The sequence below is a fragment of the Hemiscyllium ocellatum genome, chromosome 11 (assembly GCF_020745735.1).
Source record: "Hemiscyllium ocellatum isolate sHemOce1 chromosome 11, sHemOce1.pat.X.cur, whole genome shotgun sequence".
Classification (NCBI taxonomy): Eukaryota; Metazoa; Chordata; class Chondrichthyes; order Orectolobiformes; family Hemiscylliidae; genus Hemiscyllium; species Hemiscyllium ocellatum.
Window position 1 is genome coordinate 101146436 of NC_083411.1, and position 15422 is coordinate 101161857.

Here is a 15422-nt window from a genome sequence, read left to right on the forward strand (position 1 = left end):
GTGTGTAGACATTGGATGGCTCATCAAGGCAACAATGGATAATTATTTCTTAAGGTAAGAAAAGTATGAATAAAAGTTTCAGCGCAGATACATTGAAACAAGTATGGATGTGGATTATCCCGAAGAATATGGGGGAAAAGCAAGACCCAGGTATTGAGTTGGATGATCAGCCATGATCATAATGAATAGTGGAGCAGACTTGAACAGAACTTGAAGTTAGTCTACTCCTGCTCCTATATTCTACATTTCTGTGATCTTTCAGAGGTGGCAGTGGATCATCTTGATAATAGAGAAGTTTTGGAGTTGAAAGTTATCTCTCAATTGTAATGCTAAGGTTATAAAAAGTCTGCCTTCAATTCTAGGGCCAAATTTGCATCAATTTCTATAGATGAGTCATTTTGATCTTTTCAATGATTGACTGGCAGAAATTTCAGCTCCTCCAGAGCTGAATGTTGCATGAAAACATTAAGATGCTTGTTGTCATTGTTGTTAGATTGAAGTGAGTTGTATGTCAACGTACTTGTGGGATCTGATGTTCTGTTTTCAGGTTCTTATGCCAAGAGGCAATAAATAAAGTAAAAACAGGGGGTAGATAGTTTTGAGGGGTGGGGGTGGAGTTTACAATCTGTGACTATGTCCGCAGAGGTGAGAGTGGAAACAAGTGAGGGCAATCCCACTTGGTAATGCAGGCATTATGTGAATCAATGTCAAAAAGTCTGGTGCTTGAGAAGCCCAGGCAGCATCCGAGAAGCAGGAGAGTCAATGTTTTGAGCATAGGCTCTTCGTCAGGAATCCAGTAAAAGCGCTTATGCTTGAAATGTCGACTTTCCTGCTGCTCGGATGCCTCCTAACCGGCTGTGCTTTTCCAGCACCACACTTTTTTACTTTGATTGATATAGTGCCTGTGTTACCAAGTGGAATTGCTCTCACTTGTTTCCACTCTTACGCACTTCTCCAGCACCACACACACTTTGGCCCTGATAACCAGCATCTGCAGTCCTCACTTTCTCCTACTTGACTATATCAATCAAGGATGATATGGTAATCCCTGTCGAAGCCTTCCATCCAATCAAGAATTTTAATGTGGGAATGAAATTCAAAGCAGGAATGCCCATATTTAATATATTTAGATACAACTGTTAGAAGAGAATAGGTTAATACAAGTATGAAGTACAGATCCATCTATGAGTGTATGTGTATCGAGGGTGTTTTCAAATGTGGGAACATCCAAACTAGGAATTATAAACATAAGCAAGTTAGTAATAAATCCAAATAAGGAATTCATTGAAACTTCCTTTCTTCAGATAGTGGTTAGAATGTGGAAATTTCTGCCATATGGAGTAGTTGAGGCTGTGGCAAAAATGCCTTTGAGGTCAATGTAGATAAATATATGGAGGGGAAAAGCAATAAGTTATGCTGAAGGATTTGATGCAATAGAGTGGGAAAAGAATTACATCAGCATTAACGCCTGTATGGACAGGTTAAGATAACATCTTAGTTCTGTGTATTTTTGATTCTCAATTTTTTTTAACTTATATTTCCTTGTCACAACTTCATGTTCCTTTTGATGCTGTTTACATCTTGCCCACTCTGAAATTCCGGCTTTTATTTTTACTAATTAGTGTGCACAAATGTTGCACTTGCTGACAAACACGAAATAACTTTGAAGCCCTAATGACTTGCAAATGATCTAACAAGTACAGTCCAATCTACACTGTTTCCAGATCAAATAACAATTACATTTTAAATGGCTGATGGTTGATTTACTTAGTAAAAAGTATGTGATCTTAAAGGAAAGCAACCTGGCGTTAATAGCAGAGTACAGCATTATTTAAAGCATTATATAACATACACTTTCCTATTAGCCATTGTTATTTTTTACAGGAGTGGGTGGGAGAACGCTGCCTTAAGAGTTTGTGTGAGGATAGCAGTGCTCTGCAAGATCCAGTTTTGACAAATAAGCAAGCTCAACGCCTCTTGCAGTTGATATGCTATCCGCACCGCCAACTGGACAGTGAGGAGGGGGACAACCCACAACGTCAGAGAATCAAACGCATTCTGCAGGTAAGGAATAGTGCATTTTGAGAAAGAAAATAACAAAAACAGTATACAGTATAAAGAAAGCATCTTGGTATTCTCTTAACGCTAAGAATGAAGAGCTTTTTCAGGGAAACTTTGGCTCCAAAAGTAACAGAATAGGTTGAACCTTTGAAACAAATTTTGAGTCAACCACAGTTCTTTGTTATTCCTGATCGAAGGGATGATGGTGAATGACTACTTTTACCTGTGACCAAAAAAAGGAGAACATTACAATGTATCATGTAATGTTTCTGAATCATTTTTAGAGTCTTTTTCCCCATCTGTAGAAGCTCTATGCATGGCATCGCTTAGTGTACAGCAGGTCCTGGACTGCCATGATGGAATTTTGAATGATTGTACCTAACAGGTGAGCTTGCATACAAGCAGTGCCTGGTTGCAAATGGGCTCCATTCTAGAGTCTGTTTGCAAGTTGATTTGTACACAGGTCATACACATTGCAGACAATATAAAATACTGCTGATGCATTCGAGGAAACCTTCATGTATCACGCCTTTGAAATTATTATTAATACACCCCCAAATGGAGTTGCATTCGTAAATATGAGCATTTGCAAGTTGGATGTTCCTAGATTCTCTTGAACCGAAAAACAAAGCTAATGATCTGGTATGTTAACTGCATCTGTTCTGAAGACAATAGTGTAAACATCCTTCTGAAGGCATTACAAAGATCTGCGGTCATCAGCTTTGAACAAAATGCTTTGTTTTATTTTAAAAGAAAATTCTTCACAAAAGTAATCAATACTCATTTGGCTCTCAGAATTTAAAATCCAAATCCCAAATATGATAATATGTATAATTATACACCTTTCATCATATTCTCAATGTAAGATAGTGTTATGATGCCAGGTGATGATAATACAAAACAAGCCCCATCCCAGAGTGAAACCTGGCTTCGTAGAACACAAGGTTAATTCTTGTCGTGGGTAATCATGGTGGATTGTCATTGAACATATTTGAATGAGACTGCCAGAATTAACAAAAGAACACATCAAGTTTATTGCACAGAAGGGAAAAAAGTTTCCCGTCAATATCCTTTACACAGACTCCTATCTCAACTCTTAAATTGCCTACTAAACTGGCTGTTTCTTGTCCCCTTGATCTGCTGAAACAGTTTTACAACTATGTCTAGCTCTGATGACCTAATCCATCTCCCAGTTGTAAGAACTTGAAACGTCTGTGAAAACGCATACCACTTTGGAGGCTTCACAATCTAAAATCCTTCTGCTAGGATGAAAATTTTGAACTGAAAACTTGAATCTTCTACAAGGAGGAAACAGTTGTGCTGCAGTGAGCTCCTTATTCTGCTGAACTGAAATCTCACTAAGCTCAAGGTCTTTTTTTCTCTTCTCTTTCATAAACTCAGCAGAATAAACATTTCATCAATTCACATCATCAATATTGTCCTCGGCATGTGACTGCTTGTAAGTTATGTTTTTAGGTCTCTCAAAATAAATGTTCCCTACAGAGAACTGAAATCAAAATTCATCGGCCTCTATTTTAAAATTCTAATTTCCTAAATGATATTAATACATATCAAATATGTTTATCACAATAGTTATCAAGAAATTGGTAACAAATTCAAAAGAAACTACTTATCCAAAGAATGGCAAGGATATGGGCTGTTCTACCACAATGAATAATTGAAGCTAATAATGTCGTTGCATTGAAGGAAAATTAGATAAGTATGTGAGGAAGTAGAGAAGGTATGGTTATAATAATGGATTTAGATGAGAGACTGCTTGAGTAGACAGAAATATTAATATAGACTGGATTGGCTGAATGGCCTGTTTCTGTGTTGTGATATCCTTTTGTAATTGTACGTAGCCTCCATATTTGGAGACATTTAGGTGAATAGTCACCCATTGATGCAGTTGTTATCTGCAGCTCACTGCATTGTAACCTTTTCCAACCATCTGCACAAATGCACCTTTCTTAAAATGCAATACTGAGATGACTTTTCTCATTTATTTTAGAATCTTGATCAGTGGACAATGAGGCAATCCTCACTGGAACTGCAACTTATGATTAAACAGAGCATCATCAGTGTAAGTAAATAGCATTAACACAGAAAACGCTGGAAATGCTCAGCAAGTCAGGCAATATTTGTAGAAAGAGACATAGAGTGAACATTTCAGCTCAATAATTCTTCATCAGAAGTTAGTTCATCCATCTGATGAAAGGTCCTCAATCTGAAACAACGTCTGTGATTCCATTTGCATCCTGAATATTTCCTCTCAAAAGCTACCTGACTTGCTGAGTGTTTCCACGATTTTCAGATTATATTTCAGACTTTCAGCATCTGCAGTTGTTTTTGCAAAAATGAAAGGTATTACAGTTTGACTTCAATTCTGGTTCTATATATGCAATCAAATATCTTGGTATGTGTAGGCAAAAGTGAGGACTGCAGATGCTGGAAACCAGAGTTTAGATTAGAGTGGTGCTGGAAAAGCACAGCAGGTCAGGCAGCATCCAAATAGCAGGAAAATCAATGTTTCGGTCAAAAGTCCTTTATCAGGATTGGAGGCAGGCAGCGTCCAGGGTGAAGAGATAAGTCGTGGTGGGGTGGAATGGGATGGGATGGGATGGGGTGGGGATGCATGTGTATTTACCAATGTTAATAAGTGAACGTGGGAGAGTTTTCACGATTTAAAAAGAATTTCTAGTTAAATTTTATTTCTCTAATTGATTTGCTGTAATGCTTCTGAGCTTGAGAAATATCTGACTCTAGTCTATGCTGCACCTGTTCAAGTTTCTGCTCATCAAATGCTGGTAAGAATAGTTTCCCTGTGTATTGGATGAGAAAATTGCAACACTGATGTCATCCAGTTCAATGGTAATCTGTACTGACTCGACCAGTGATTGTTAGAAAGCCAAAATGGGTACACATCAAGATTGGAAATTTTGTATCTGAATTTAATTTGAATCAATATGAGGGGAAACAGCATTTGAATAAGCATTACCCAATAATTAAAAATATTTTTTCTTGTACTGGGCTGAATCTCCTGCAATCCCATTACCTTAGGCTGTGTCCCCTGTACTGCAATTAAAATTTTATCCAAGTCTTACAAAGCTTTTTATTGCCTCATGTAGAGCTGCTGAATGCTGAGAGTGAATGCATGTAAAGGTGTTAAGCACAGTGATCATTTCTAGGCACCTTGTTTTCCTCCTCGGGCCAAGTGGTGTATCTCTCAGAACATTGTGTCTGATCTTGTATTTTAGGAGATGAATTCCTTGTTGGAAAACATTGCAAAAGCCACCATTGAGGTATTTCAAAAATCAGCAGAAATGAACTCCTCCAATCTAAGCAGTAATGGAATCATGAATGCTGGGGTACCTATCTTTAGCTCCAGCAGCATAAATGGAAATACCACCAGCAAAATGAAACCGTTACTTAGGTGAGTTTAGAAAGACTTAAACATGTGAACTGCGGAAATGTAAAACAAAACTGGAAATGTAAAGGGCAGTCAAATCTGAAAAGAGAAGACGCAAGTGAAGAATTTAATCAAAACTAAAAACTTGTCTTTTTTCTTAACTTGTTAACTGATCTGTACATTTCCAGTATTTTCTAATTATTTTGAGTTTTATTTTGGATGTTTGGAGTTCGAACATATGAGTTGATATTTTCTTAGCGTAATAATAATGTAACTGAACAAGTAATCCATTGCTCCACATTAATATTGTGGGGCTGTAGGCTTAAATCCTAGATGGTGAAATTTGATTCATTCCAGTTGGCTATTGTATGGGATTGTTTTTCGTATGTGGAACACTTTTTTTTGTTCTGACACCCTGCGCTTGTGTTGGGAAAAGCACTGAATCATTGATTCAGCACTGAAGTATAGTCAAATAACTTTCTGAATAGCAGAAAGTTATCTGCCAAATATGTAAGGGGTATTAAAGCAAAATATTGCACTTTTTGGTGATCTGAAATAAGAGCAAAAAATATAGTGAAATCTCGATAGATTAAGCAGCATAAGTGGAGAGAAACAAACATATGTTTCAGATCAGTGATTTTTTTAAATCAGCATATAAACATTTCTTAACGGGAGATATTTTAGATAAGGTAAACAAAGAACAGATATTCCTCTTGGCTTATGTTACACGGACTGGGGGAATGCAAGCCAGGTGAAAACAATGACTGCAGATGCTGGAAACCAGATTCTGGATTAGAGTGGTACTGGAAAAGCACAGCAGTTCAGGCAGCATCCGAGGAGCAGTAAAATCGACGTTTCAGGCAAAAGTCCTTCATCAGGAATGCAGGCCAGTAATTCTTGACCCCAATGAACTGCCTAAGAAAGAGAAAGAAGATTTCTTAAATGTGGGGATCAAAAATGTACATACAGGTCGTTCTGGTACTTGTGTTTCGTCAGTGTGAATTGGCTATAATGCTATTAACGAGTTGTAGACCTTGTTTGGATAACACAAACTTTCTACAGAACGGGTATCGTTATTTTCTATTAGCGATCTTCCGTAGCACGATTTTCTATAGGGCAAGGTTGCAGAGGAACACAACTGTTGCGTTATTGTTGAATGACGTGTACATTAACTTTCTGTGTTCCTTGTACAAGTATGGCCAAATCTCTCTCAACATCATCTTGTGAAAGTTTCATGCTTTTGGATAAAGTTTTGATTTTCTATCCTTTTTACCAAAGTAAATAAACTCAGCATTTCGCAACGTTGCACTCTATCTGCGACCTTGTTGCCAACTCACTTCCCTGTTTGTTTCTTGAGTTCTTCTCACAACTTGTGTTCTGACTTGGGTTTGTATCATCAGCAAACTTGGATACATTTACTGTCTGTTTCTTTGTCTAAGTCATCAACAAAATGAGTATATTACAGAGATCCCAGTGTTCATTATGAAGCTCTATTAACCAGTTTACTGTGTGAAAATCCCCCGGTTATCCTTGCTCTTAGCTTTCTGTCGTGCTGATATATTAGGACTCTGTCCGACTGTACCCCCACCTCTCAGCCCTTGTCATCTTACATATTCATCCCTTATTATTGTAGAGTTATAAAGTATGGAAACCTTTTGGTCGAACTCGTCCATGCCGACCAGATATACAATCTGACCAAGTCCAGATTTTGGGCCAAATGCCTCTAAACGCTTCCTATTCATTTACCCATGCAGATGCCGTTTAAATGTTGTAATAGTACTTGCCTCCATAATTTCCTCTAGCAGCTATTCTATACACACACTGCCCTCTGTGTGAAAAATTTACACATCGGGTCCTTTTTAAATGTTTTCCCTCTCACCTTAAAGCTGAGAGCTTCTAGAATTGGACCTTGGCTAGTCAACCTATCCACATCCCTCATGATTTTATAAATCTCTATAAGGTCACCCCCTCAGCGTCCAAAAAAAGCTTCAATCTATTCAGCCTGTTCCTGTAACTGAAACCCTCCAACACCAGCAACATCCTCATAAATCTTTCCTGCATCCTCTCAGGTTTAACAAATTTCTTCCTATAATGTGCAACCAGAATTGAAAGCAGTATTCTAAAAGAGGCCTCACCAATGTTCTGTAGAACTGTATCATGACAGGCGATCTCCTCTACTCAGTGTTCTGACCCATGAAGACAAGTGTCCCAAACACCTTCTTCACCACCCTCTCTACCTGTGACTCCACTTTTGAGGAATTATTCACCTGCACAACTAGGTTTCTTTGTTCAGCAATGCTCACCAAGGCCCTACCATTCAGTGCATAGGTCCTGCCCTGGTTTGCCTTAACACAATGCAAGACCTCATGTTTATCCAAATTAAACTCCAACTGCCAGTCCTTGGCTCGTTGGCTCATCTGGTCCGTGTCCTGTTGTACTTTGAGATAATCAGCTTCACTGTCCACCACAGCATCTATTTTGGTGTCATCTGCAAACTTATTACCCATACTTCCTATATTCCTATTCAAGTCATTTATATAAATAATGAGAAGCTGTGAACCCAGTACCAAACTTTGTGGGACACTGCTGGTCACAGGCCTCCAGTCTGAAAAGTAACCCTCTAGCTCTACACTCTGCCTCCTATCTTCAAGCCAGTTTTGTATCGATTTGGCTAGCTCACCGGATCCCATGTGATCTTACCTTACTAACATACTGAACTTTGTCAAACCAAGTCCTTACAGACAATGTGAACTCTCTGCCTTCATCAGTCTTCTTTGTCAGCTCTTCAAAAATCTCAAGTTAGTAAGACATGATTTCCCATGGACAGAATCATGTTGACTATCCCTAATTAGTCCTTGCCTTTCCAAATTCATACAATTCCTGTCCCTCAGAATCCCATTCAACAACTTATCCACCACTGATGCTCCCTGGCTGTTCTTTATAGCATTCCTAAATAATTGTACATACATTAGCCAACTTCCAGTCATCCAGCATCTCACCCATGGTTGTTGATTATGCACATATCGCAACAAAGGCCCAGCAATCTCTTCTTTAGTTTCGCACAAAGTTCTGGGAAGCACCTGATCAGGTCCTGGGAATTTATCTACCTTTATATGTTTTAAGAACTCCAGCACCTCCTTTAATATGAATTGTTTTCAAGACATCACGATGTATGGGAAGACCCTAAAACATGCATGATGAATGATGTCCAAGGTTTACCACTCAGTGAGTTCTCAATCTCTGGGAGGGTGGTAGTAAAGATAAGTGTAAAGGGGTTGGAAATTTGATCTGCAGGAGGCACATGGGAAATTTTCTTATGGCCAATGTAAGAGTCACATGGACAGAGGCCTGGAAACAGGTTGGTTGCCAAACTGTTGGTGGTAAAGCATGCAAGGAGTGGAGGTACATCACATAAAATAGGAAAACCAAAGAAAGAATGATGTAGTTTTTTGTATCATTATCTATGATTGCAAAGGAATGGAGTGGCTAATTTACTGAACACAAATCAAGAAAATCATCTTAATTATAAAGCTCCTTGGTTAATTAATCTTTTGACAGGGAATTATGATTTACTGGTAGCATTTGGGCATTTATTTTACAAAAAGGCAGTGCTGCTAGCTTTCACAACAGGAGTGACTAGCCTGACATTAGACAAACTTTGCAGCAGCATTGTTCCATCTGTCCCATTGAGGCTTGCACAAATTGGTTGAATGAAGATAGTAACAACATGAGGAGCAGATGGTGTATGTCAGCAAAGTGCAGTTCTGCTGCCAACACTGTCATGTATTTTAATTTGCAAGCCAATTTTGAAAAGTGAAGACTTGCCATTAATAATGCTCAGTTGGTCTAACTTAACATGATTCTGTGTTGATACTGACCACAAGAAAGGATGACAGGTATGATGCTGAGCCGGTCTCCTACAGCTTAAATGATTGCTCTTGGCTTAAAAGTTCAGCCTCAAGATCCAGCAACACCAAACGCCTCCCGAAATTATATCCACAACAGAAGGCTAATGAGCAGAAGATAGACCTAAAGCAGAAAATTCTCAAAACTACCTTCAGCCAAAAGCTGTGAAAGAGAGATGGAGAAGAACAGGGTCTGTGCTTCAGGGAAGATGGATGCAGGCCTATGATTTCATAAGAGAAGGGCAGGAGTGTGGAGGTGTGAGAAAGGGCAAAATATGGAGACAGTTTCCACACATTGTGCAAACTGCTTTGCATGCTGTTATATGATTTTCCCATTCCTGCAACTGTTTATGATGTAAAGATCTTCTTAGGTTTTATCTGCTGGCTACAGTTCATGATTATAGAGTAAGAAAAAAACTCTTTTCTCTAGATCTTGTCATCACTACGTACTTCATTACGAAAGGACAGTAGCTTGGTGGGATCCATCCACATTACCATTTCCAATTACATACATGATTTGAAGTCCCAGGCTGTTATTCGACCAATCCTACTATTCTATAGTCTAGCTGACGTCTTTGTTCCAAGCTGTGTTGTCCTTTGCTTGGGCTGGCCTGGTCAAACTAACTGAATTGTGAGGATCATAAAAATATAAGAATTTGGAGTAAGAGTAGGTCATTCGGCTAGTCAAGACTGATCCACCATTCAATAATATCGCAGCTGATCTGCCTCAGCTCTCAACTCCACTTTCATGCCAGCTCCTCAAAAGCCTCAATTCCCTCATATTCAAAAATGTATCTCTTTAAATAATTTCAGTGATCTAGCCTCCCAAACACTGTAGTAGAGAATTTTTGACCTTGTTTCAATCACTACCTTGTGGAAGATCTAATTTTTGCATTCCGTTTTGATTGGTGGCTTTACTGGTACAAACATCTTCTCAACCTCTTTCCAATGTACTACACATTCAACCACTCTAAGTGTCTCTGCACAATGATCAGAATGCCAATGCAATTTGTAGCACTGACTTCTGGTTCTGGAAGTCACTGTTACATGTGAATCTAAAACAAAATTAGCTAAACCTCTGGTCAACCCGTCTCAAAAGTCTTTTAAGACTACCCACTAATTATACACCTCTCATATTCTTCTAAATTATTTAGCTGTTCTTGATAAATCGACCCCTCATTCCATAAAATCAACTGAATGATGCTCTTATGAACTGCCTCCATGGTTTATTTCAATACAGGGGCCAAACTTGTTTACAATACTCCATGTGTGGCCTCAGCAACACCACGTACAGATTGTCGAGACTTACCTATTTTTAAATTCCAATCCTCTAGCAATGAAGGCTCAAATTCTATTTGTCTTAATTGCTTGCTGTATTTGCATACTAGCTTTTCATGTTCTATGCATAAAAGCACCCAGATTCATTTGTGCTGCACTTGGATTTTGGAGACTTTCTCCATTTAAATAATAGTCTGACTTTTTATTCTTCTTACCAATTTGCATGACCTCACACTTTCCTACAATAAATTCCCTCTGCCATGTTTTTGACCATTCACTCAACCTATGTCTCCTTACAGATTCCTTATGTCCTCATCACACTTATTTTTGTATCATCAGCAAATTTGGATTTGTTACACTTTGTGTTCTCCAAGTCATTAATATTGGTAGTAAGAAGTTATGTCCCTCGCACTAATTGTTGTGGCATTGAGCAATTACGTGTTTCCAACATGAAAAAGACTCACTAACCCTGAATCTGTATTTTCCGTGTTAACGAAACTTTAATCTGTGCTAACGTATTAGCCCCCAATACCGTGGCTCTAATCTTGTGCCATAACCTTTTATATCGCACCTTAAATCAAATCCCTTCTAGAAATCAAAATACATTGCGTCTACCAATTTCCCTTCTTCAACTCTGCTTGCTATTGTCTATAGCAAATTTGTCAAACATACGTTTTACAAAACCATGTTGAGACTCTGTTTGATTGTATTAAGTTTTACTAAATATTCTGTGATTTTTTTTTCCCCTCAGTAATGGTCTGGAGCATTTTCCCAACGACATAGGTTAACTGTCTTGTTTCCTGCTGTCTATCCATCTATCTGCCTCTCTTGAAGAGGAGTTCTACATTAGTGGTTTTCCAATAGCTGGAACCCTCTCTGAGTCTAAGTTCTGTAATATTATGAGCAGTGCCGCTAATATTTCTGCAGTGTCTTCCTTTGAACACCTCTGATGCAGGGCCCGGCTACTTGTCTGACTTTTGTCACATTCATTTTCAAATACTTTGTCTGTTATGATCGATATTCTTATAAGATGTTTCCTCCCATTAGTACCTTGTTTATTTGTTATCTTGTGTGTGAATGGAATGGGCTGCCAGAGGAAGTGGTGGAAGCTAGTACAATTGCAACATTTAAAAGGCATCTGCATGGGTATATGAATAGGAACAGTGTTAAAGAGGTATGGGCCTAGTGCTGGTAAATAGGACGAGATTAGTTTAGGATATCTGATTGGCATAGACAAGCCAGACCAAAGGGTCTGTTTCTGTGCTGTATTGAGTTTTTTGAAGAAGTAACAAAGAGGATTGATGAGGGCAGAGTGATCTATATGGATTTCAGTAAGGCGTTCGACAAGGTTTCCATGGGAGACTGGTTAGCAAGGTTAGATCTCACCGAATACAGGGAGAACTTGCTATTTGGGTACAGAACTGGTTCAAGGATAGAAGGCAGAGGGTGGTGGTGGAGGGTTGTTTTTCAGACTGCAGGCCTGTGATCAATGGAGTGCCACAAGGATCGGTATTGGGTTCATTACTTTTTTGTCATTTACATAAATGATGTGGATGCGAGCATAAAAGGTACAGTTAGTAAGTTTGCAGATGACACCAAAGTTGGAGGTGTAGTGGACAGCGAAGAGGGTTACCTCAGATTACAATAGGATCTTGACCAGATGGGCCAATGGGCTGAGAAGTGGCAGATGGAGTTTAATTCAGATAAATGCGAGGTGCTGCATTTTGGGAAAGCAAATTTTAGCAGGACGTACACACTTAATGGTAAGGTCCTAGAGAGTGTTGCTCAGCAAAGAGACCTTGGAGTGCTGGTTCACAGTTCCTTGAAAGTGGAGTCACTGGTAGATAGGGTAGTGAAGGCAGCATTTGGTGTGCTTTCCTTTATTGGTCAGAGTATTGAGTACAGGAGTTGGGAGGTCATGTTGCGACTGTACAGGGCATTGGTTAGGCCACTGTTGGAATATTGCATGCAATTCTGGTCTCCTTCCTATCGAAAAGATGTTGTGAAATTTGAAAAGATTCAGAAAAGAGTTACAAGGATGTTGCCAGGTTTGAAGGACTTGAGCTATAGGGACAGGCTAAATAGGCTAGAGCTGTTTTCTCTGGAACATCAGAGGCTGAGGGGTGACCTTAATAGAGGTTTACAAAATTATGAAGGGCATGGATAGGGTAAATAGGCAAAGTCTTTTCCCTGGGGTTGGGCAGTCCAGAATCAGAGGGCATGGGTTTAGGGTGAGCGGGGGAAAGATATAAAAGAGACCTAAGAGGCAACTTTTTCATGCAGAGGGTGGGACGGGTATGGAATGAGCTGCCAGAGGAAGTGGTGAAGGCTGGTACAATTGCAACATTTAAGAGGCATTTGGATAGGTATATGAATCGGAAGGGTTTGGAGGGATATGGGCCGGGTGCTGGCAGCTGGGACTAGATTGGGTTGGGTTATCTGGTCGGCATGGACAGGTTGGGCCAAAGGGTCTGTCTCCATGCTGTATATCTCTGACTCTGTTTATATTGTCCTCCACTCCAAAGACTGATGTAAAACGTTGTTTTAAATTGCTTGCCACTTCCCTTTTTCCAGTTTTTAATCCCAGGTTGCATCATTCAAAAGTATAGCACTTACTTTAGCTACTCTTTCTTTTGCTATAGTTACAGAAGCCCTTGATATTTAATTTTATACTTCTTGCCAATTTACTGTTAATCAATTTTCTATCTTTGTTTTAGTCATCTACTGATGCTTCCATTTAAAAAAAATTCCAATCCTCTGGCCACTTTGTATGCCTTGGTTCTTGATTGGATACTCTGTGATTGCCTTGTTAACCATTGGTGTTCATCTTTCTCATCAGATCCTTCTTTCTGATCTCAGTAAAGTTTTTCCAAATGTTATGAAATATTTGCTAAATGTCTGCCACTGCTTATTTCCTTTGTCTATTTTCCCCAGCCTGCTTCAGACTACTCTTTCGTCACACCTCTGAATTTGTCTTTATTTTTAAGTTGATGCTAGTTTTAGATAACGTTGCTTTCTTTCAAACTGAATATGAAATTCTACCAAGTTGTAATCAATACCCTCAGACATTCCTTCACCACGTGATGTGTTACATGGTACCTCACTACACATCCAAAAACAGGCTATTTTAGATCTATTAATAAGTTGTGCAATGCATGACTCTGAAAAGTTATCCCTGATGCACTTTACAAATTTGGTATTTTGTGTTACACTTGTTTAGTTAATATGCAAATTAAAATTACTCATGATAGTTACATATCTTCACTATTTCCCAATTTGTACTACGTCCTACAGTGACACAACTCTCTGGCGGCTTATGGATGACTCTGTCCTTTAACTTCTTTGCTTTGCTGTTCCTTATTTGTATGATTCAAGATCATGATCTGTTGCACCTATATCACTACTCACCAGTCTTTTACTCACCAAGCCACTCAATCTTCTTTCCCTTTTAGTCTATTCTTCCAGAATGTTAATCCCTTTGAATAAAGAGTTCCGGTTTTGGTTACTTTGTTTTTAATTCATTCCTGGGACTGGCCAGCATTTATTGCCTGTCCCCAGTTGCCATTGAGAAGGTGGTGTTAAGCTACCTTTTGAAGTGTTACAATCCATGTACTGTAGGTGCATGCCCACATTTGCAACAATATCTCAATCACAACTGTCGAGTCCTGTTGATTGATTTCTTACTGTATTGTCAACACATCTACCTTGTTGAAACTACTGTATGCACTTGGATAAACCAGTTAAGTGTTTGACTGTTTAACCATTATTATTTATTCTGGTTCTAACCTTTGTCTCTTTTCTCCCCTTCACACTCAGATTATCACTTGTCTCTTCACTACTGTTGTTTGGTTTCTTTTTGATTTTTATACTTTCCTTCAAATGAGCACCTTCCTCTGCATATCTTCCTTCCCTGACGTCCAGCTTTCTTCTTCCCCAGCACTGGTGCCGGTGTTGCATGCATTGGAACCCATTTCTCCCACATAATCCTTTGAGTCACACATTTATCTCTCTAATCTTAGTTACTCTATACCAATTTGCGCATGCTTAGGTGGTAATCTGGAAGTTTGTGGTTCTGCTTTTTAATTCCATAAGACCATAAGGCATAGGAGTGGAAGTAAGGCCATTCGGCCCATTGAGTCCACTCTGCCATTCAATCATGGCTGATGGGCATTTCAACTCCACTTACCAGCGTTCTCCCCATAGCCCTTAATTCCTCGTGACATCAAGAATCTATCAGTCTCTGCCTTGAAGATATTTAGCGTCCCGGCCTCCACTGCACTCTGCGGCAATGAATTCGACAGGCCCACCACTCTCTGGCTGAAGAAATGTCTCCGTATTTCTGTTCTGAATTGACCCCCTCTAATTCTAAGCTGTGTCCATGGGTCCTAGTCTCCTCGCCTAACGGAAACATTTTCCTAGCCATGTATTATCTTGTAAGTTTCTATTAAGTCTCCCCTCAATCTTCTAAACTCCAAGGAATACAATCCCAGGCTCCTCAGCCGTTCCTCATATGTTAGACCAACCATTCCAGGGATCATCCGTGTGAATCTCCACTGGACACGTTCCAGTGCCAGTATGTCCTTCCTGAGGTGTGGGGACCAAAACTGGACACAGTACTCCAAATGGGGCCTAACCAGAGCTTTATAAAGTCTCAGTAACACAACGGTGCTTTTATATTCCAATTCTCTTGAGATAAATGACAAGATTGCATTCGCTTTCTTAATCGCGGACTCAACCTGCATGTTTACCTTCTGAGAATCCTCAACTAG

General features: G+C 39.3%; 1 protein-coding gene across 1 annotated transcript in view; it reads left to right on the top strand.

Annotated features, from left to right (window-relative positions):
- The window catches only part of med12 (mediator complex subunit 12), a 197583-nt gene that overhangs the window by 125626 nt on the left and 56535 nt on the right, over nt 1-15422 (top strand). Inside the window, exons 27-29 of the mRNA XM_060832767.1 lie at nt 1885-2064; nt 4073-4144; nt 5319-5494. Coding sequence (XP_060688750.1) covers nt 1885-2064; nt 4073-4144; nt 5319-5494 — 428 coding nt within the window. The remainder of the gene's footprint in view (nt 1-1884; nt 2065-4072; nt 4145-5318; nt 5495-15422) is intronic.